Source organism: Seriola lalandi, unplaced genomic scaffold (assembly GCF_002814215.2).
Source record: "Seriola lalandi dorsalis isolate HSWRI2012SDOR001 ecotype SW California unplaced genomic scaffold, Sedor1 jcf7180002054816, whole genome shotgun sequence".
Lineage (NCBI taxonomy): Eukaryota > Metazoa > Chordata > Actinopteri > Carangiformes > Carangidae > Seriola > Seriola lalandi.
Genome location: NW_019525369.1, coordinates 1,086,110 through 1,108,777, shown reverse-complemented (window position 1 = coordinate 1,108,777; position 22,668 = coordinate 1,086,110). Strand labels below are relative to the sequence as shown.

The following is a 22,668-nucleotide window of genomic DNA, read 5'->3' as shown; positions in this document are numbered from 1 at the left end:
TGTAGTTTTAGTCCTGCTGCCGCCACCCTGAGGGCCCTGAGAGCTGACTCTAAGGACTCACCATGAACGAGGATATCATCCAGGTAAACAACACACTCTTGCCGGAGAATGTCTGCCAGCACCTTGTCCATCAGTCTCTCAAATGTGGCAGGGGTGTTGCAGGGACCAAACAGGAGGACCTTAAACTGCCACAGGCCCCTTCTCGTGATAAAGGCACTCTTGGGTCTGGCCTCTGGAGCGAGGGGGATCTGCCAGTATCCACTGCGCAGGTCCAGAGAGGAGAACCAAGACGACCCCACAACTGTGTCCAGGGCCTCATCAATGTGTGGGAGGGGATAAGGATCCTTTTTGGTCACTTTGTTGAGGGGTCTGAAATCCACACAGAACCTCCAATCATCCTTCACCTTTTTGGGAACAATGACAACTGGTGAGGCCGAGGATCTGTTGCAGGGTTCTACGAGTCCAACCTGTTGCATCTTTCACAGGGCTTTGTCTGCTGCCACCTGCCTGGCCAGGGAAAGGCATTGGGGTCTCATCCTAACAGGTTGCTCCCATTTCAATGTTGTGCTGGATGAGATCTGTCCACAGAGCTGCAGAACTTTTGTTGTTGGCACCATTCTGAGTAACTCAGAAAGAAAATCCCAGCCGGTTTCAGAAATGCTCAAACCAGCCCATCTGGCACCAACATCCATGTCACAGTCAAAGTTACTAAGACTGATGTTTGATGTGAACATTAACTGAAGCTCCTGACCTGCATCTGCTTGTTTTATGAATTGCACTCCTGCCGCATGATTGGCTGATTGGATAATTGCATGAATAAGCAGATGTTCATGTGCTCCTAAAAAAATGCTTGGTGAGTTTAGTTTCCTTTGGAGGGGTGTGTAAAACAGTGATGCTAAAATCTGTTGGATGAAAGTAAGAGAAGGAACAGAAGAGGCAAACTCCAAGGAGCAAAGATTCAGGTACAAGCTATAAAAGTACAGAAAGCTGCTGATAAAAATACAAAATATAGATAAAAACAATAATAATAATAATAATAATAATAATAGCAAATAAATAAAACAGCTCTGTGTTTCTCTTGCCTGAACATCCATGTTCTAATGAATGCACTGACTGGGTGACTTTGTTTCCTGCACAAACATGAGTTCATGGGTTCACATGAGTGTTATGTACTAGGAATCTTTGTCATTTGTGCCCTCAAATGAATATTTTTTGCATATGGCTGATGCCACCAAAAGGTGCACATGCATGCACTGCAGGCTGCTGAAGTTCAAGCACTTGGGTAAACCTTAACAAAACCCAAGCTGAATACTATACATGCCCCAAGTCCTTGGAGTCTAAGCACATCAACACCGATATGCCTCTCTTTTATTTATTATCTTATTTTATTTAATTTAAGATTAGCTGGCTCACTGTCAACTAATTCCATGAAAAGACAGCAACCGACAATGTGTCAGTCGATCTCTCCCATGATCCTATTTTGACAGTCAGCCCCAAGCCAACTGGTTCCTTCTGAGGATGTGAGTCTTTCAATAGTCTCATTTAGAAAACAAATGTTCAGTAATTTCCTAAAAAGCTGGACACTGTAGTTTTCAGCAAACATGAAAAATGAGTGCATTTGTTGGGGACTATTTCCAGTGAACATTTACAGCCAACAACCTGGCACGTTAGTTTGTGAAAAAGATTGTGGTTTGGGTTTGAGTGCATCCTCTCTTAAGGTTATAGGACCTTTGTTGTCATGGTTACAATGACAAAGTTGTAGAACAATTTCAGACAAGAAATCAACCGTTTTTTTGTCAACCCATCCATCCATCCATCCCAACCTCTTCCTGATGCAGACTTTGTGGTTCTCATCTGTATAGTTCGTCACCTGACTTCCTCCTTTGCTCCTCTCATAATCACAATGGCCGCTAGAGGGCGTGTAACAATAAAACGGAGCTTTGGGTCGTAATAAGCTGCTCATACAGAGGACTATGGACGGTCTCTGTAGCCTACAGCAGGTTTGAACAGATAGATTGAATTCAATGTTCATTCCATGTTCATTGTAATGAAAAGAAATTTCACTCAATGCAGTGATGGCTCACTGATCTGTTTGATAATGGGCTAATAAAAAAAATTACGGGATTAATATATGAATTGAATATATGAAAAATGCTGAATATCACTTTAACATCATAAACATATCCAACAGTAAATACAATCTAAATGTACAATTCAACACAAACATAGGCTCTGACGGAGCAGTGACTTTTATTATGAAAGGCCAAAGAGCTCGAAGACTATCGGGGGCGCGCTCGGCTACCGACTCCTGTGGTTCTCTCCGGTTGGCTGCTGTTGGCGCGGGAGCGCGGCTCTGTTAAAAAAAAAAAAAGCAGTGATCTCGGTGTGACAGCTCAGAGCTGTCCACGTCAACACACCGAGCGAGCACGGCGGCAGCGATGGACTCCACGTCTCTGGTGAGCCTCTCCACCGTTTCACCCAGCACGGGAAGCGACACCTTTGGTTGCTAGGTAGAGGGTTGTAATGTCGACAGTTAATGTAGTATTTTTTTGTGTGTGTGTTTTTCTAAACGTGCGGGACATTTGTTGCATTATGGCAGTTTCGGTGGTGGGCAATACTGGAGAAAATGAAGGGAGGGGAGGGGAGGGAGGGAGGGGGGTTCGGCTGCAGCCTGTTCATTAAACATAAACAGGTTTTATTTCTCCTCTGATGCGTTCATGTGAGTGTGATCCTGACTGTGGCCGTCATATTATTTGACTGTAGACGCCCAGGCCCGATCTGATCACTGTCTCACATGCAGCAGCAGCCAGAGCGTTTAAATGCCAACACTTTTCTCTGTCTGTCAGTGTAAAAATAGTGCAGATGGTCAGTGCTGGTTACAATGCGACAACTTATTAGGGTGTTAAGTTAACTCCATTACAATGGAGCTGGTTGAGCCACAGCTGTTATCCACTTATCCTCACACAGTCCAGTGCAGAGCTCAACAGGACAGTAGGTAAAGCAAAGCTTCAGTTCCTGCAGGGATCACTTGTAGAGACGCGATCCTGTTGATATGACACATGAAGAGAAGCAGTGTGGGAGTGTGTGGTTGTAGTTAAAGCAGCTCTGGGTGTTTAAATGTCTGCTTGTGTGGACCATATGTGCACAGATCGGTTGACGTGTAGAGCAGAGTACGTGCCACGTCCACTGTTCTCTCTCTCTCTCTCTCTCTCTCTCTCTCTCTCTCTCCTTTTCATTTGCCTCGCGCACCATTTATCCAGTCTGTCTCTCACCCCCTCACTCTTTAACCTCTTTCTTTTCTCATATCTGTCAGTTTCCTGTTCAAATGTTTCTGTTTCATTCTTTCTTTTTCACAGTTTCTCAGTGTTGTAAAGTAACTGTAAAAGTATATTTTCTCTAATACTGCACTTAAATACGTTTTTGATGTAGGCTACTTTACTTGTACTTCACAACATTTTAGTGGGAAACTCTTTTACTTCAGTGCAATCAGTGGTGCAGGAACTATTCATTTACTTAAGTAAAAGTTACACTACCTCGGTATAAAAATACTTTATTACAAGTAATTGCTCTGCATTAAAAAGCACAGTATTATCAGAAAATGAACTTAATCTGTCAAAGGTAAAAGTTAGGTCATCAACACTGATGCATCAACATGTGAGCAGCATTAATAGGTGGTTGAGAGGCATTGATTTTACATACTTTATTTTCTGTTGCAGGATTATTCTGTTAACAGTGCTTCATACTGGTTTGAATGAAAATTCTGCATGATAATAAGCTGAAAAATACATTTAGTTAAGTAAAAAGTTCATTTCCCTCAGGAATGTAGTAGAGTGGAAGTATAAAGTAGAATTAAATGAAATACAAATTCCAATATAAAAATAAATTAAAGTACCAGTACCTTCAAATTGTATTTCAGTATGGTACTTGAGTAAATGTACCTCCTCCTCTTCCAACACTTTGCATATGAAACATATGATCAACCTAAAACTACAAAGTTGTTACAATTGATTAAAATGCTGGTTACATGTTATGTATATGAAAAATAAGGATCTAGTCATCATCACCTTTAAAGGAGCCAGTCTGCATAATGAGTACTTTTACTTTTGATTCTTTAATTTCATTGGGCTACTTATACATAAATGTTTCATTTACTAAAGTGTAATTTTGAGTGTTTGAATTTTACTTTTACTGAAGTAGGTTAATTAATTTGAATATTCAGTATTTTGCTTGTTCTGTCACATGTATCTTCTTAGATTCCTTCTTCCTTTTTCTCTTCTTCCTTTACTACTCTCTCTCTCTCTCTCTCTCTCTCTCTCTCTCTCTGCCTGCCTCTGTCTTTGTCCTCCCTCCCTCTCTCACCCCCACCGTCTTTCCCTTTCTGTGTCTGCGTCTCTGTCTACAGGTATAATTTAGCATAAGTATGTGTATATGTAGCGATAGTGTTTGATCACTTTGTGTTGGCACTCAGTTCTGTGTTTCAGGTATTTGGATCTTTTCCTTATAGTGATACTGCAGTGTGGCGCTTCTCCATTACAAGTAAAACACCTGGTTCTCCACTCGCACTCAAGGAACCGATTTGACAAAGAATAGTCAAATGTTTAAAGCAGCAGAGACTGAGATATCCTGAGCTCCTATGAGAAAACCTCAAAAAACACATGATCATACATTTCCCATAGTGCAACTCTGGAGCACCTTTTGTTAGACCCTACCTACCCGGCAAATGCCCAGGCAGGTACTTTCCTGACCACTTTTTCTTGACCTGAATGGCAACCATTATGAGGTCGTTGAAACGTGAAGGAGAATTCATAAGGAAAAGACAAACTCCACTCCCAGTTTGTAAGAAGCTTTATGTTTTGTATTTGTAGCTTCCCAGTCCAAGATAAAACTGTGATGTTACTAATGGTGGTCATAAATAAAAACTCAGTGAAATTGAAAGAAAGGGAAGCAGATCAGTGTGTTCATAGATCGTCTGGCACAACCCAACAAGTCCTCCAATCCATACCAGCATGTCGGTCGTTTGTTCCTACCCTCCTTTACAACCCAGAGGAGTGTTTCCTATTATAGCGCCCCTACTGGCGGCAGGAGCAACCCTCTGATACGACCCATGGAAGTGTCTCCTGAAATAGCGCGCCTTCGGTGGCATGGTTACCATAATAAACGCATGACTGTACCACGAGCGGTGTACCGAATGTTTCCGTGGATACTATAATAACTGTAATGGCTTGGTTAGGTTTAGCCACAAAAACTACTTGGTTAGGGTTAAGAAAAGATCATGATTTGGGTAAAAATAAGTACTTCCTCAAAATCAGACGATCTTTGTTGTCATGGTTACAATAATAACAACGAACGGTCATGGATAATAGAAACAATATAAACTACTGGTTTCACATGGGAGTCGAACACCGATCTCCTGTTTCATATTCATCCAGCCACCACAACCTCGTCCTCACTTTGTCGTCAACACACTTTTCCCTTTGCTCCTGTCATAATTACTACGACCACTAGATGTTGCCGAACAACAAAAAGTAACTATATGTCATAGTAAGCTAACGACCTGTCTGCTCGTTTTTCACAGGAAACAGGCTTCAAACACAAAACTGCTCCAAATATGAATACATACATTCAAGAGAGAAAAACACAAACGTTAACATTAAGTGCTCTGGGACGCTGAGGGGAGTGATGGGCATTACAGATACTTTTACTTGTCCATCAGGCGTCTTACCTAACCTAACCTAACCTAACCTAACCTAACCTAACCTAACCTAGATTTTGAAATAATGTGCATCAGAAAATTTACTCCATGTCTGGTTCTCAATTACCATTTGTGTTTTATTTTCTAAGATGTATCACAGATTGGATAACAATTGCATCCTTTACTACACTCACTGTCAACTTTTTTCCCACCAAAAAAGTGTGTTTAATAGCTGTAGATGTCCGTAAGAATAGTCGTCTCATCCTTAAGAGTTTGGACTCCACAGCTCAGCTCAGCTTCAACACTGGAGTTTACACACTTTGACAAAATAATCTTTATTCAAAATGTCCATATACCTTTTTAGGGAGAAAAATCTAATTGACTGTGTGTGTAATAAAGGATACACTTGTTATCCAATCTATAATATATGTTAAAAAAAATAAAGTGAAATTTAATATAGCCCACACTGTCTCTGTTCATTGTTCATGCTTATTTTTATTGAAATGTAGTGACATCGTTGTACATATAAAAGCCACAGAGGCAGCACTATTGTTAAACTCACAAATAAAACATTGTATTATGTACTGTATATGTATTATGTATTAGGTTAGGTTAGGTTAGTGTAGTTTAGTATTAGTTAGTGTTTACCAAATTTAAAGCATTAGTGTGACATTTTGGAAAATACACTTATTCACTTTCATGCATGGACTTAGGAGAATAACACAACTCTCATATTTGCCTAGCAGCTAGTTAGCTTAGCTTAGCTTAGCAGAAAGACTGAACAAAGGAGGAAGCAGTTAGCTTGGCTCTATCTCAGTGTTACTAAATTCACCAGTGCCTTTGTGCCAAAATGTCAAATATAGACTTTCATTTGTTTTGAAGAGCTCTGAAAACCTGCTAATTTTGAAAATTAAGGGTTTTCTCTAGTAAATCCATTAAAGTAGGTTCCATTAAATACAGCTGTTAGTGATCTGGTTCTGTGTAGCAAAGCATGATGGAAGCAAAACAAAGGTCTCTTTTTTTGCATCATGTAATATACCTTATAGAGGTCAGGTCACTGTTAGAGAAAATTGTATTATAGCATCTGCTTAAAGCCTAGAATGTCCTGTTTGTATATCATGTCCATAATGTGGTAAAAATGTAAAAATAAATGCAAATAGCAGTTTAGAAAAACAGCCAAGTCTAAGCTGCAGGAGGCTGCAATCTCTTATGTTACTTTTTTAGTTAGTGGAACAGTCTCCAGACATTTAAATTGGTCTCCGGTTTCGTCTGAATCCATGACCTACTTCTAAACACACATATTACAGAAAATCTGTCATTATGTTTAAACCAGACAATTGTTAGATTTTAAGCTGTCATGTTGATCCAGAGTCAAATAAGCCATTTCCTCTTACATTTACATTACGATGCCATTTAAAGTAGAATGTAAAATATCTGTAATGATGTTGTAGTTGAAAAGTTACGGTATGCAGGCTCCACCTCTAACTAGGACAAGTGTAAATAGTAAAGGTGCTTTGTAGCGTTTTCTTGTAAGCAAACAAATGTGCATTCAGTCTGTCTCACCAAAATCCCTTGTGTACATCGATAAGGCCTGATTTCCTCATCAAACTTCTGCAAAAGCCAATTTTAAATTCATTGTTCACGTCCATGTTTGCGCATGGCATTGCCACTATCAACTGTGGATCAGCAGAAAAAGTGTGAAGCAGTGTGTATTACATCACTTATATTAAATGTTAGCATTCATGTGCTTCCACAATACAAACAAAACAGGGACTTAAAACACACAGCACCACTAGTGCTCAAGAACTCCAGGGCACCTTTAATTAACCAACAGAAAACACATATCTGCCTGAAATGTTAGTTTTGGTGAAGTACCATTAACATACAGTATATTTCACATAATAACACAAAATATCTCAAATTACAAAATGTTATGCTATTATCTTAACCAAATTGCCAAAAAAAAAAAAAAAGGTTGGTAGCTTGGTTGGATATTTTCCCTCATATTCTAAACTACATTTATGCTACTAACTCCGAAACTTGACCTGCTAAAACTTTCTGTTCACATTGTTGGTGGCTTTTAATTGGACAGTGCTACATATGTCTCCTAACAACACAAGTTTTTATGGTACAACCTGATTCAGAAAATGACTAAAACTAACTAGTTGTTAACAAAATGATCTCACCAAATGGTCCATTTAGCAGCTTTTCTGGTGATTTCAATATCATGAGCTTCATCACCAGATCCAGTTTGCCCTGTTGTCATGGAAGTAAGTTACTACTAGTTAGTGTTTGTAGAACTTGTTTGTGATGGATTTACAAATATGCAGCCAAATGTAGGTCTTCATCACTGTGCACAGCTGGTCTGCCAGCAGGAATGACAACCAACAAGATCTGTGCATTTATTATACATGACAGCTTTGACTAGAGTAATTATAGGTGTATCAGACTCCTGATACATCAGCAACGCTCCAGTCTGAAGACAACTGACAGACTAGTCAGTAACACGAGTTTCATCAATAGTGGATTCTGACTGTTGAACAAATGCTCCCGAGAGACTTCATAGTCATCAAGCGGTCCACGACAAAATGTCTTGAAAAATATTGGATGGATTGCAATGAAAGTTTTCCATAGGATGAATCCTAATGCTTGTGTTGATCCATTTCCTCTGGCAGCAGGTAGCATTTTACTGTATACCAAGGTAATATTGGACAGTGGATGCTGTAAGCTCCTGGTCTAAGTTCTGTGATACACTCTGACTGTGAATCTATGCTAGTCAGTGCATAACAGAACTTTGTCCCGGGTCTGAAAACTCTTCACAGATCGGACAGATGAATGGAAGGAAGGATAAGTGAAGTGTGTGCAGGAGAATGGAAAATATCTTCGGTCATTTCCACATCTGGAAATGATAAATGAAAAACCAGAACTGAAGCATGTGAATATGGAAGAAACGGTGTGTGCAGCCTGGTGTTTAGTGTAGCAACTGGTTGGGCTGGGCACCTTGTGTGTTTTAATGTGAATGCAAACAGGGTGTTGCTGGAAAATCAGGATTTATCTGGATAATAAAGGTTGATACAACACAGTGGTCAGGTGAGGGAGGAATGGCTGACTGGAGCTGTAGCATTATGTCCTAGATGTCTCTCTGAGGTGACTCAGCAAAGCTGAAATATTTAAGATGTTCTTTCTGCTTATTGTTGCAGGAACCTTCCCTCTACACAGTGAAAGCTGTTTTCATCCTTGATAATGATGGCAACAGACTTCTGTCAAAGGTAAGGTTCAAGCACTATAAAGGTGATCTAACATGCTATAGCTCATTAACTGTTAATTACCTCTTATACCATGGCCAATGAAAATTCTGGAGTTTATTTACTTTTAGCATCTATGACATTGGTGTTTCTTTGCCATTGTAAATTAATGTGCCAGTATTAACAACATTTAGACTGATTACATTCAGTAATGGTTCTCAGCTCTAATGTAAAACCTGTTGGGTATTTTTCCATATTTAGATACAAAACACAAGTTTCTTTTCATAGTTAAAATTAAAGTACTGACGTCTGTGTTATGTAGTCCATCACAGTGAACACATTGTTGAATTTATTTGCATTTGTTTATCTACCTAAAACCCCAAAATGCTCAATATGTGGATTCCCTTGTCAGACTTCGAAGGTTTTTTCCCACAGGGATTTCAAATGTGTAATGTAAAATCTCTATCAACAGGGGAGACAAAACAAAACAGCAACCAAAGGTAACAAAATATGAGTTGTCTGTGACTCCTTCACAATAAAAGCCACCCTGTGTTTCAACAGTTGAATTCTTTTAATATGAAGCAGCAGCAGTACGAAATGTGAGGTTAGTATTAGCAGTAACCTAAAAGAGTGGACTCCTGTCGCGCTGTCATTCATGATGGACAGTCTCAGAAAAGCAGCAGAAACAAAAATATTGTCTTTATTCCATGCTTTTTTTCCCCTTGTCAAAACCTGGCACTTACAGCACATTACCCCAGTGCAATGTGACAAGGGTGTACTGTGCTAGTAGTGGCTAATTTAGTCTGGAGCCTGTAACCGCAAGCAGAGAAGAGGAGCAGGCCACAGAGGCCTGGTAACCCCACCCCGCAGTTTTTCTTCAATCTTAACCATAGACGTAAATAAAGATGGATGTAGCCTCCATGACCTCACCATCAGGTTTCTGAAGAGCGGTTTTGAAGCTCAGAGCGAGCTGTCCTACCGTCGCCATCTTGGCAGTGCCAGACTCCGCCCCTAAATCCAAGCTAATCCAGTCTATGGGGATTGACTCACTGTTGGAGACAGAATCTAGTGGTCATTAGAGGAACTGCAGGCTAGTGTGCTTGGAGGTGCTTCAACCGATGCTGACTCAAGCTACGTCACTTGACGTCAGACTGCACCTAGTTCCTTCTGGAGGCACACAAGACCTCGTACAACTTCTCTCTTTTAACACAGCTCTGATCTGGCTGCGGGAGAGTGAACAGTAAACAGTGAGGCTGATATCAGTTAGATCAAATTACAAACAGTAACATTGGATTACACACTGCATCGGCTCATGTGAATCCCTTGTGCATGTGAAGGCAAGTTGAATCCAGTGTGGGAATGCTAGACTCCTCAACTAACAATGAAATCTGATAAATACAATAGAGAGGTAATTACTGAATGTGAATACACTGAGTGGGTATTACTGATAAAATGACCATGAATAGTATAAAAGCAGGGTTTCATTTTATGAAAATCTTAAACTTTAATGGGCTAAAACTATAAAAACCACTGGTATGGTCTCCTAGCACATTTAAACGATACTTATTCACACCTCCTCACAGCGTCATCTGTTCTGACATGTTTAACAGAAACAGCCCCAAAGGGAATGAAACGAGCAGTTAAGTCACTCTTTCATGAATGTTTCCGTTTCAGTACTACGACCCTGAGCTTTACCCCTCCATGAAGGAGCAGAAGAATTTTGAGAGGAACGTTTTCAACAAGACACACAAAGCAGACAGTAAGCTCCACTCCATGTGGCTCTCTTATTCTTTCCCTGTGTATTGTACTTAACACTTGCACTCACACACATCTCCAATGTCGTCTGTTACACATTCAACTATCTTGTACATGATACTAGCCTGAAGCAGTTTTCACATGAGCCTGTTTTCCACTAAAGAGCCGAACCCTTAATGTTCATGATGGGGATTGTTAGTGTGACTCTTTAAAATCCATAGAAATAGTGACTTTTGGATTCATAACTTTACAACTTTTATTAATGTATCTTTTAAACCAAAAGTACATTGATTGGGCTGCTCAGAGAAACCGAACACCCTCTGATGTTTTTTTGTGGTGCTGCAGAATAAGTTTCATTTTCAGGGGAAGTGGGAGAGTCACACAGCTGTCACCTGAGCCCCTACCCCCGGCCTCTTTATCACCCACTCAGTGTATTCCTCCCTTTGTCCAAAACTCCTCCTTCATTCCTCCTTTTCTCCTCTTTCTTCTGCACTTGTCATGCTAGACCCCCCCCCCTCCCACCTCATTCTCCCTTTGTCCTGCTTTTCTGTTACTTAATGCATTTCTTCACTCCCTGTTTCTAGCACCCTTCCCTGTGTCCCTCCCTCTCCTTCATTACTCTAAAACTTCTTTTCTTTCATCTCATTTTCACTTTTCTTTCTTCTCGCTTATATCTTTAATAAAACAGAAGTTTGTCTGTCTTCGTCCTCGGTCGTACCCACTACTATACTCCACTTGGAGGATGCGTTACATACATGTGCAGCAGATCATCGTTTACGTAGTCTGCACATGCATAGATACTTCATGTATACTCTTTTCCCAAAATCTGTGAAATTCCCCTCCATGAATCACAACACACTCGGTTGTCTTTGTGTTCTTCCAGCTCATGCCCAGTTGGTACCCTTGTAATTTAGTGAGCTAACATAACAACGGTTGGTACACGGATGTACATGGAGCCTCGCGCACACCCTCCAATGACGCGGAATGTTGAATGTATGACACTGACTTTACCTTTCATCCCTAACCTGGCCCTCTCCCCCTCTCTCTCCAGATGAGATAGCTTTCCTGGAGGGGATGACTATCGTCTATAAGGGCAGTATAGACCTCTTCTTCTATGTGGTGGGAAGCGCTCAGGAGAACGAGGTAAGTTGAATTTATCTCCCCTGACAGAACAATGTGTTTTTTTTTCCATCCACTCTCTCACATCTTGCAGGGAGGTTGTATTTCATATTCATCTACAGAGTAGCGCCCTCTAGAGCTGTCAGAGGTTTGTTCAGTAAACCTTTGGCAAGGAGGAGATTAGGGGTGTCCAGGTGTACACTGGTATTAATGACAACCATGATATTAAAAAGTTAAATATTGATATCCTGTTAATAATATACACATGAAAATATGGTGATGGCAGATGTTAGGCCTTGTGCGTCTTTCATCTGTTCATCCTGTTGCCTTTTCACCATCCATTAAGTGTGATTGTTCTTTATGTGCAGTTATGATCACAGATCACTGATCACAGTGTAGGGAGGTGCAGACTGTGCGGCCCACTCTGGTTCTATGTGTCCACCATCTCCCTCATGTCTGCCTCCTCCTCCTCTCCAGCTAACTACGTTCTGTTTGGTTGCACAGCTCCGCCCACACGCTTACTGTCGATGTGTTTGTATCTTTATCACGGTTTAAAGACTGAAGCAGCAGTCGACTGTTGATGACTCGTTTTATATGAATCACTCGGTAAAAAACAAAAATGTTCTGGCTGAAAAGCTCAGAGAAAAGTAGTGAAAATATAGCAAATCCAAATTGCCTCAAATAGTTGTGCATCTAGCAGCAGTAACTCTGCAGACCTCAGAGAGGAGGCGCAGAGCAGCAGGATTTCCAGTACAGCTCCCAGTAAGCCCAGTAAGCAGCAGGCAGAAGACAACAGGAAGCTCGTCTGAGTTTATTCAGCAGGATAATGTTGTATAGCTTCATTTTCTGCTCTGGTTTCATCAGAAATTCAAATATGCTAATGAGCACAGATCCACAGAAATCTATTATACAAAGATGCAGTGAAATAGGTTTACTGGCATGAGCAAAAACATTGTTGCTGCCAAAGCAGTTTACAGATGATTAAAACACATTCATTATTAAATATGTGCCTTATACTGATGCAGTCCATTGTTTGATTTCCATATAATTCAATCAAATAGAAAACAATTATACAGTTTAATGAACAACAGAGACATATTTAGCTGCCAGAAGAGCTGCTGGTCCTTCCCCCAGGAGAACTGCCCCGGAGTTTAATCTCTCTATCTGTACTAACATGTAGTTATAGAGTAATATGGACATTCTTTACAAACTACAATAAACTTTTAATAAAATATTTTAAATATATGTACATGTAGAATTTTTACTGTAGGTATTTTATATGTGTTTTTTTTTGTTTTATTTTTTTCTCTCTCCAGCTGATGCTGATGTCGGTACTGAACTGCCTATTTGACTCCCTCAGTCAGATCCTCAGGTACGTTCACTCACCAAACCTTAAAAACGTTACATGGGTGAAAGCATGAATGAATTAAATAATACATTAATGATATGATGCATCTAAAAATACAGGGAAAAAAAACAAAAAAACAGGACAGACAGGAACAATGCTTTTGAATAAATAGCACTGAAACAGAAACAGTACCCCTCCATGCACGCACGTCATTGTGATGTTAGAGCCTTTGTCGTTCAGCCTCAGCACCATCAGTGCTAATGGTAATCCACACACTCCTCCACACTAACGCTCCTCTTCCGGAGCCTCTCAGAGAGATAATGAGTCTCCATGTTGAAACTGATGTAAAATTCAACACCAGGATCCCTCGCTGTTGACTGCAACATTAACGGCCAAATAGCGGCTGATGCGGTTGCCATGGAAACCGATGCAGCAGTAATGCAGAGTGTGAGCGATAGAGACACTGAGAGATTATATTATTATTCAGTATGAAAGATTACAGACTGTTCTAAGTTGCCATGTGCGGTATGGAAATGTCCAGATGTTAGTGTGACAGAATAAATTCAGGGAAGCTGCTGAACAGTCTCCTCGTTTTATTTTAATCCGGAATAGTAAACGTTTGCCCCTGAGTAACCACAAAGTATTCTTTAAAAACCCTTAGGAAACACATCATGTCGTGTCCTGCAAATTAGACCTGAAATTTCAATCGAATCTAATCTAATCTCTGATTTTTTTTCTCAGTAACTAGTTGTTTGAGGGATTACAATTTGAAATTCAGTAATTACATCACAGTTACTCTTCCCAGTAATGCTCCATTACTTTGACATGTGGGGCGTTTGATTGGCGTTTGATTGGAGGATTGATATTGGTTTGTGACCACTGACGACAGTGGGCAGATCGGTCTGGACAGGCAGTAGCTTCTACCAACACAGGAGAAATGTGACTCCAGGTAATTTTGTTGTTGTCTTATTTAGATTTTGTGTCTCCTCGGCAAATGTTACAGATATGAGTACCTTCAGTTGGACGATCGGTGTGTGCTGTGTAAGTTCACACTTCACAAGAGCTAGCGCAAAGTTCATACTGATTAAAATGAATTAGTTCACATAGGGGACGTTCACCATTAGCATTTATTTAGAGTAACATATGCAAAGAAATTTAGGAACGATGATTTGTGGTTTTATGGGAAGCTCCGTGCTGGAGGGGTTTCTTGGTGACCTCTAGTCACTGCTTGTCATCATGGTGAGGTTGCCAGCAGAGACATTGCACAGAAGTGGCAGGATAAACTATTGTCCTCTGAGAACTAGACAACCATCCACAGACTCATAGTCTTTATGCTAAGCTAGGCTAACTCCTAACTCCAGGTCTATACTATAGCTCAGACATGATGAGATCGTCGATCTTCTTAACTCAGCAGAGTGAATATCCACATTGCCCAAAATCTCAAAACTGCTCCTTTAAGTAAAGATAAACACATGTGAAACTGCAATTTTTTGAAGAATAATAAACTAACTGTGAAAATGTAACGATAGGACTGAGAGGATTATGGGCCGGAGGGGATTAATTGTTGTGTTGTGCTTTGTTTGGGGTTTTTTTGCAGGAAAAATGTGGAGCGGAGGTGTTTACTGGATAATATGGAAGGAGTGTTCCTGGTAGTGGATGAAATCATTGATGGAGGGTAAGAGAAAAAAATAATGTTTACAGCTGATTAGATGTATAGAACAATATGTGCAATTTTTATTTATAATATCAACTGCAACACAAACACAATTTACTGTGTTCAAACGAGCCAACATGTAAGCTACGGCTGCAACTTGGAAGTATTTCCAGCATCGGGCATGTGTTAATAATTATTTTATGAATTGCTTAGTCCAGTTGTTCCCAACCTGTGGACCGTGAAGGTATTACAAGTGGGCCGACAAATCATTTGCAAAACAGTACAATTTTGGTGAAAAGATGTAATTATGTAAGAAAAGAAAAGAAAAAAAAACGACTTATAATAATGTTTTAAATGTTTTAAAATGAAATGATTAAACATGTCTGAAAACATTAAAAATGTTGAAAAACTTCTTTCATTGTTTTTTTTCTTGTATTAAGGCCTGTTACTGTGAAGAAACTTTCCACTTCTTATACTTGTTAGCTATCTCAGTCTGATTGTGCGCTAAAAGATTACATCCCTGGCAACAACTGGAGTTCCAAATTTGGTAGCTGGTTAGTAACAGGAAGAATCATGAGTCAGGAGACAACCGGTGAATCATCATCAAACAACTTTCAACTGCTTCCAGTTCAGTTCTGAATGTTCAGTCGTTATTATTGAAATAAAAAGAAAGAATGTATTATTTGGCCTCTGTATTGTCACGGGATGAGATGTGGGCCACCAACATTTTCAAGTGGACCGTGATCATGATGGTCTATAAAATAACCCTTGTCCTGCTTGTGCTGTACTCTGATTGGTTGCCTAATCCTGTTGCCAGGGTGATTCTGGAGAGTGACCCACAGCAGGTCCTACAGAAGGTCAGCTACAGGGTAAGACGACTGTCATTTATTTACTTCAGTCATTGCAAAATCAAATAAAAAAACAAAAACAAAAAACTGTATTATGTTCTAAAGCATCAGATCAGCTGTGTGGCCTGTTCAAACTGTCTACATTTACATTAAGACTCATATTGTAGCTTCCCACAGCTTTTCTCAATGGCTTCCTGCCTCCTCTTACCTGCTTTACCTTTCTCTCTCTCCTTCTCCTTGTGTCTCTTCATCTGATCGGTGTCAGCTAATGTCAGAGCCAGCCTATGGCTTCGTCCTGTTTGATTACATCACTGGTAACCTAGAGGGACAGACAGACAAGAGCCAGCTGCTGTAGACAGACAGACAGAGGGTGAGAGAGAGAGCGAGAGAGAGAGAGAGAGAGAGAGAGTCAGAGACGAGGTAGAGCGAAAGAGTGAATGAATGAATGAAAGTGTGGTAGAGAAAGTGGAGGGACCAAGGAGGGACGGGTGAGACAGATGAGGTAAATGCATGGTGAGAGAACGTAACTAACAGAGTGTAAAGAACTGGGCTGGCTGCTGCTAAAACGTTAACCACCTGGTGGTGCTAGAGGGAAAGTCAGGGGGACAACAGAGTCATTGGGTTTTATCCTCTGGGGACCACGAATGATGAAATTTAAAGGAAATATATGTAACAGTTGTTGAGATATTTGAATCCGTGAACAAACAAACTGACAGTGTCGACCCTAGAACCACTAGCATGGTTTCAATTCTAATACGAGTTGTGATTGGTTGAGCTGTTAACAAACACGCTTATAATTCACAGTATGTACTGGTGTTTTGCTACAAATCTGATGGTGTTTGCACTGCTCTGCGTGTGTGTGTGTGTGTGTGCGCGTGTGTGTGTGTGTGTGTGTGTGTGTGTGTGTGTGTGTGTGTGTGTGTGTTTTGCATCGCTTTAGCATTTTTGTCTTGTATACTCAATGATGTTATTTTGTCTTACAGGCGGATGAGAACCCATTATCTGAACAAAGTGTGGCCCAGGTAACAAACACACACACACACACACACATACATTTACAGTAGCTTCAGATAGTATTCAGACCCCTTCACTTTTGGCACACCTTATTGTTTATTGATTGCAGTTATATAATATTTATATAATGCATGCATTATATACAGTCATTAAATAGGCTAAGAATTAATATTGCTGCAAGTGGTCCAAGCAGCTTGAGAACCTTTGGATACCACATGCATGACATCCAGCTCTTAAAACATTAATGAGAAGACTGCCATTATTAAATAAATATCACATTTGAAAATAATGCCCCCAAGAGGAAGTATTTTAACAGAAATAAGTAAAGGACCGAAACCTAGCCTTGTGGCACACCACAAATGAGACGGTCAGTTAAAGGTACCAACTTGAAAAATTACATTTGGATTTGGAAATCAAGACTCAGCTACACAAGTCACCAATTAGTGAACTGTTGAGTTGGCTACTTTGTATCCACACCATCACTATAAAGGTCTGATTATCACTTGTCTCATAAGCACCAAGACTGCTAACTTGGGGCTATTTGAACAGATCGTCTTTTAATACAATGTGCTAGTGTCAGGCAAAATGACCTCAGCATTCATGAGGAGCTCAGAATCAAGAATCAAGACCTGCGTTTGCTGTCGCTGGTAAAGTAGACCAGAAGTTCAGAGACAAAAGCAGAAATGGAATGATTAAAATGGGCGGGTTGCATGACAACACCTACACATAAATCCTGTAGCAGATACACACCTATACTCACACTGTAGCTGCATGTTTACCTCATTTCTATACTGTTATTAACATTAATACTTAATTTCTATCTCTCACACATCCTAATGAGTTACAGAAACACACTAACTGTATAGCAGAATAATTAGTAGCAGTTTAACACCTGTTTGCTAATTCACAAGGCTGCATGCTAACGCTTTAGCTGACCATGCATGTTCAGGTAGCAGCTAGCCTGGCTTCATTTCCAAAGCATCGTACAGCACTAAGAGGCTCAACTGTGAATGAATGGGATTGACGGGTCAACAAACAGATTGCTGTTGGATTAACATCCTCTAAAGCACAGAAGCTTTCTTAAGTACTGGACAGATACAGACCTGCTTCACTGACCACTCTGACCTCTTCTGCCTTGTACATTTATTTACCTGAATGTTTTTCTGATGTCTTTCTTAGCTGCTGCTGATGTCTTCCTGCTTGTGTGCAGGAATGAACATGTGCATGGGCCTGCGTGTGTGCGTGTGTGTGCGTGTGTGTGCGTGCGTGTGTGTGTGTGTGTGTGTGTGTGTGTGTGTGTGTGTGTGCGTGTGTGTGTGTGTGTGTACTCATGCTCTAAGCTTCTCTATCTGTTGCTTTAACCCTCACAGCACATAACAGAGAAACTGGCCCTCACCACTAATGTAAGTCTGTACTAACTTCACTGCAACCCTACACTGTACAACAAATCTCAGTCTGCTGTAGCTGGACTGTTTTTGGGGGTGGGGGTAATTTCTTCAGAACTGCATTTCTTCCATATCTAATATGTATCTGTATCTAATGACACAAAACTACAAATAAGAGCTAAAAATCATAGAAAGTGTTCGCCTATATGCAGCAACCCTTTCTGTACTGTACTGTACAGGGTTTATGGTATTTACAATGGGTTAGCAGGTCAGGACCCCAAGCTTGAGAGGAGGTTGTGAAAGTTTGAGAAACTAAACCTATAGAATAAACATCACACATGGCCAATGCAGTCTATCAATTCTATTGTATCATATTATGCTAGAGTCTCAGATGCGAAGTGTTTTGTATATACACTTTTCTGCTGTATACTCACCTATAGGCAGAGGGTTGACCTTATAACCACCTAAAGATAGCCACAGATATGTATCAGCAAACATTTAGCAGAGCAAGGTGGCAGTCTTTCATGGTGATTTTTTTTCTTGCCTTCTTTAGTCTTTAAGGTGGTGCCTGCTCTCGGCCACAGACAGTACAGAGGAACAAATTGTTCAACACACACAACTGCAAATATGAAGTGAACACAACAGGGTGCAGAGGCAGGTGTTAATGATTGGCAACTGCAGCACTACAGTGATGTTGTTTTAATTAGTGGTGGAGAAAGTATTCACATATTTTAGTTAATATTTACCTTTAATATTCTATTACAAGTCCTCCACTGAAAATATCATTTTATCCCAAGTATATATTGGGAAAATGTACCTAAAGTATCAAAAGTAAAAGTACTCATAATGCAGAAGAATGGCCCCTATGATACTTTATATATATATATATATATTGGATTTTGAATATTATTTGAATATAATATTGAATTTTAACATTAATGTATCATTGTACTGTTGTAGTTGGAGTTCATTTTAGTGCTAATTTTACCAGTGCATCATATTTCATATGTTTTGTATCTTTGTATGTAATCTAAATCTAAAGTAATGTAACTTTAAAGCTGTCAGATAGTGCAGATAGAACAATATTTCAGGTTGAAGTGTTGTGGAGTAGAACTATCCTTCTCTGTGTTCTCATATGTGAAAACAGCAATAATTTACTTTCAAATTACATATGAAGATCACAGAGTTAAAGGGAGGGTTCTGCATGCTGGACAGTGTGTACTGTAAAAATCAGATTAACAAACTAGTCCCCAAAACTAACGAGCAATACTGAAAACTACAACTCTGTATAACTCTGTTATAAAAATTAAAGGCACTAATCAGCCAAGAGCAGCACAGTAAGTGTAGGCCTTATGTGACTGCATTTCCCAGGATTCCATCCTGCAGTGAATATTACCTGAGCTCCAAGTGCCCCCTGCTGTCAGACTGAGGAACAACAACCTTACAGCTGAAATGAAGTCTGGGTTTAAATTGAAGGATTGAGAACTACCCAAAAATGAGATCAAACTTTATTGAAACCTGTGAAGAATTTAAGACTAGCTAGCTGTTAAACTGAATTTACCCTAGCGGATAAATAAAGTACCTATCTATCTATCTATCTGTCTATCTATCTATCTATCTATCTATCTATCTATCTATCTATCTATCTATCTATCTATCTATCCATCTATCCATCTATCCATCTACCCATCTAACCTTCTAACCATCTATCTATCTATCCATCTATCTATCTATCTATCTATCTGTCTCTCTGTTAAAAGTTTACCCTAACCCTAATACACTCTTACAAACAAAATGTATTCCTTCCTGCAAATGTACATGAAATATAATTAAATGTAATCATTATATTATTATAATGTTGGTCAATGCACAAAGATGTCACTGGACAGTACTGAAAATTGTCTAAGAAATGTAAATTTCGGTACATTACATCTCAGTATGGTCCATGTTTACTGTAACTGTCAGTTTCATATACATTTCATATAAATACAAATACACTAAGTTGACTGCTGACAGAGAATTCACCCTTAATAGTAAAGTTCATTGATTCCAGTATTGCAGTAATAATAATAAAGTAATAATAATAACACTCTGCTGTTGTAAACTGGCTGCATTTAAATAATAATTCATTAACAGCATATTTAAGCCTGTGTTTTAGGTAATTGATATATTCTATAATTTTATCAATTTTATTGTGTGATGGAATCAAAACATTTTCTTTGTTTGTAATGTAACAACAGGTGGAAAATGTTACACTTCACATCTATGTTGAGCTCCTCCAACATGATGGCATTGAGCATAGTCTTGCTCTGACATCTAGTGGTTGAACCGTGGTACTGCAATACTTTACAAGTCTGTGCTACTCTGGGTTTACCTCACAGAAATCCCTGCACTGACTCCAAACATATGTTTTATCTTCTGCATGAATATGGCAGGAAAACCAACAGCAAGTAAACAAACATGTAGCAGTATATCATTTTTTCTTTCACTTGATTTGAGCATTAAATAATTTAAAACCACAAATTAGGTTTTATTACTGTAATTAATTGTACATGAGTTCATTATGGAAATAAGTACATTTAATGAGTTATTATAAATTATATATTGCATTAAAACCTGACAGTCCCATTGTATTACACATAATTATAATACAGCACCTGCAGGACAAAATTCAAATATTGGTCACCTATGAATAAACTCATTATAATATAATGATATAAAAGACATTTACATGTACAGTTTATGCATAATGGTGAAGTGATTTAAAGCACCATTCACGCCTATTGCATCTAAGCTAATACATTAAGATCACTGAGTTTTTATCTGATAATTCATCTACAAATGTTGCCAATCAGCATAAACACACATAATCACACACATTTTCTTCAGGAAGTGCTTCAACAGTTTATATTTTACTATATTATGTATACGTTTTATTGGGTTTTATGCATTTCTATAATGTTCTTATGTATTTTACTGTTTTGCTATATCATATTTCAAAGTTTATATTTTTTCTCTCTTTGTGTTTCCAGGTTCTGCAGTCGGCCAAGGAGCAGATCAAATGGTCCATACTGAAATGACGCAGACCAGACAAATTTAGGATTCTCAAGAAAGAATATTTCTAGTCCCAAAGCTATTTTTATAGTAACAGACTAAAGGGAAGATTATTACGAGTGAGGCGGACAGTAACCTGCTTTATATAGCAATGAATCAGTCAGAAATAGGGTTTCGTTTCTCTGTGCAATGGCATTTTGTTACATTGTGTGTGACGTGATTAATTTAGCTGGTTCGAGAGTGATTTTAGTCCATACTAGAGATGTCACCAGGCCAAATGACACCAGGCGCTTTATTCAAAAGTGTCTCAGAAATGAAAAGTAAAGACTCAAGAGTCCGCCTGTACTTCTCTATGAAACTGGACGGTTGTCAAACACTAAAATAGTAGTGACCAGTGTTTTATTGCTTTATATTTTGGTGGAGCAGGATCTACCAGGCTTATTCACTCAAAACGGGATTTATTTTAGCTGTTTTGTATTCGGAAATTTGGAAATTACAGTTTTATACACATTACCTGAAGTTTTATTTTTCCACAAACGTTACATTTCCAAATTATTTTGGAACAACAACAAAGTTGCCAACATTTACAAAAAATATACACGGCTGTGTCCTGTAAATTGTTACAATTTGTGAGTATATATTTTACTTAAACATTTAAATCAACAAGGATAATCTGGGAAATAAGAAACTCATTTGTGCACTGAACTGCTCAGTTTAATAAAGTTGGTGTTGTTCTGTTTGTAGGCTCCTTTAATGACATTAATGTGTTTTGTAAAGCTTATTTAAAGACTGTAAATGAATGTAATGATACTTTATGACAAAAAACAAACATTAGCAGTGTGTGGAAGAGGCAATATGTTACTGTTGCACTGTCAGGACTTTTATTAAAAATGCCCTCACGAAAGTAAATTAATATTTGTACATACAATTGATTTTATAATGAAAGGGACCTTAAAGAATATTAAATGTTCTGCAGGATTTTGTGGCCAGAATTACAAAGAATAATGTCTATTTTATTGGTATTTTGTGAGTTAATAAATATTAAATATTTTACTTGTAAAGAAAAAAGAAGAGAAGCCAAAGACAAACTAATTATTTTGTTTACATTGGATGGTATTGAGACAAGCTGTCATTTTGTCTGTCCACCATTGGTGAGACTGAAAATAAAACTGTATATTTGTCCTTGTATCAAAGACTCTTTTATTTATTTTTATTTTTGTTTGTTTTTAATTAAATATTACGCAAAACGCGAAGTGTACTGGAAAAATGTGAAAAAACTGAGTCACAATCTTAAAAGTATAATTTGTTTGTTGGAAAATTCTCAACTCTAAAGATAAAAGATAAAAGAAAACTCAGACCTGTGGGTGTGGTCAAGACGGACTATCAGAAAACATGTTTTCATGTCATTCTGGTTTTATTTCCCAGTCATTGCTGCTTCATTCTTCTACAAATGATGCCTGAACAATTCGACATGAAATCAGATTAAACATGAAGAGTGTTTTTAAGTGTTTAAGTGGTTTTTTTTTAACATCAGAGAACAGAGAAAACAGGCTA

At 38.8% G+C, this 22,668-nt stretch overlaps 1 protein-coding gene across 3 annotated transcripts; it reads left to right on the top strand.

The window, feature by feature from the left end:
* Positions 1-2,320: 2,320 nt before the first annotated feature.
* copz2 (COPI coat complex subunit zeta 2) lies at positions 2,321-22,299 on the top strand. 3 transcript variants are annotated; one of them, XR_002761811.2, is made up of 10 exons: positions 2,321-2,456; positions 8,893-8,961; positions 10,612-10,696; positions 11,744-11,835; positions 13,128-13,183; positions 14,757-14,834; positions 15,631-15,682; positions 15,927-16,031; positions 16,645-16,683; positions 21,093-22,299. XR_002761811.2 is itself a non-coding variant. In XM_023426199.2 (10 exons), exons 1-10 carry the CDS (start codon positions 2,439-2,441, stop codon positions 21,138-21,140), a joined length of 570 nt encoding a protein of 189 aa, XP_023281967.1. In that variant the 5' UTR covers positions 2,321-2,438; the 3' UTR covers positions 21,141-22,299. The 3 variants fall into 3 exon arrangements, 2 of the variants coding, with proteins under 2 accessions (XP_023281967.1, XP_023281968.1); XM_023426199.2 differs by lacking the exon at positions 15,927-16,031 and adding an exon at positions 18,046-18,078; XM_023426200.2 differs by lacking the exon at positions 15,927-16,031.
* The last annotated feature ends 369 nt before the right edge of the window (positions 22,300-22,668 follow it).

Bases quoted from the DNA above. Each gene is read 5' to 3' on its own strand.
- copz2 (XM_023426199.2), top strand. The intron at 14,835-15,630 runs GTAAGAGAAAAA...TCCTGTTGCCAG, and splicing joins GATGAAATCATTGATGGAGG to GGTGATTCTGGAGAGTGACC. The intron at 18,079-21,092 runs GTAAGTCTGTAC...TTGTGTTTCCAG, and splicing joins AACTGGCCCTCACCACTAAT to GTTCTGCAGTCGGCCAAGGA.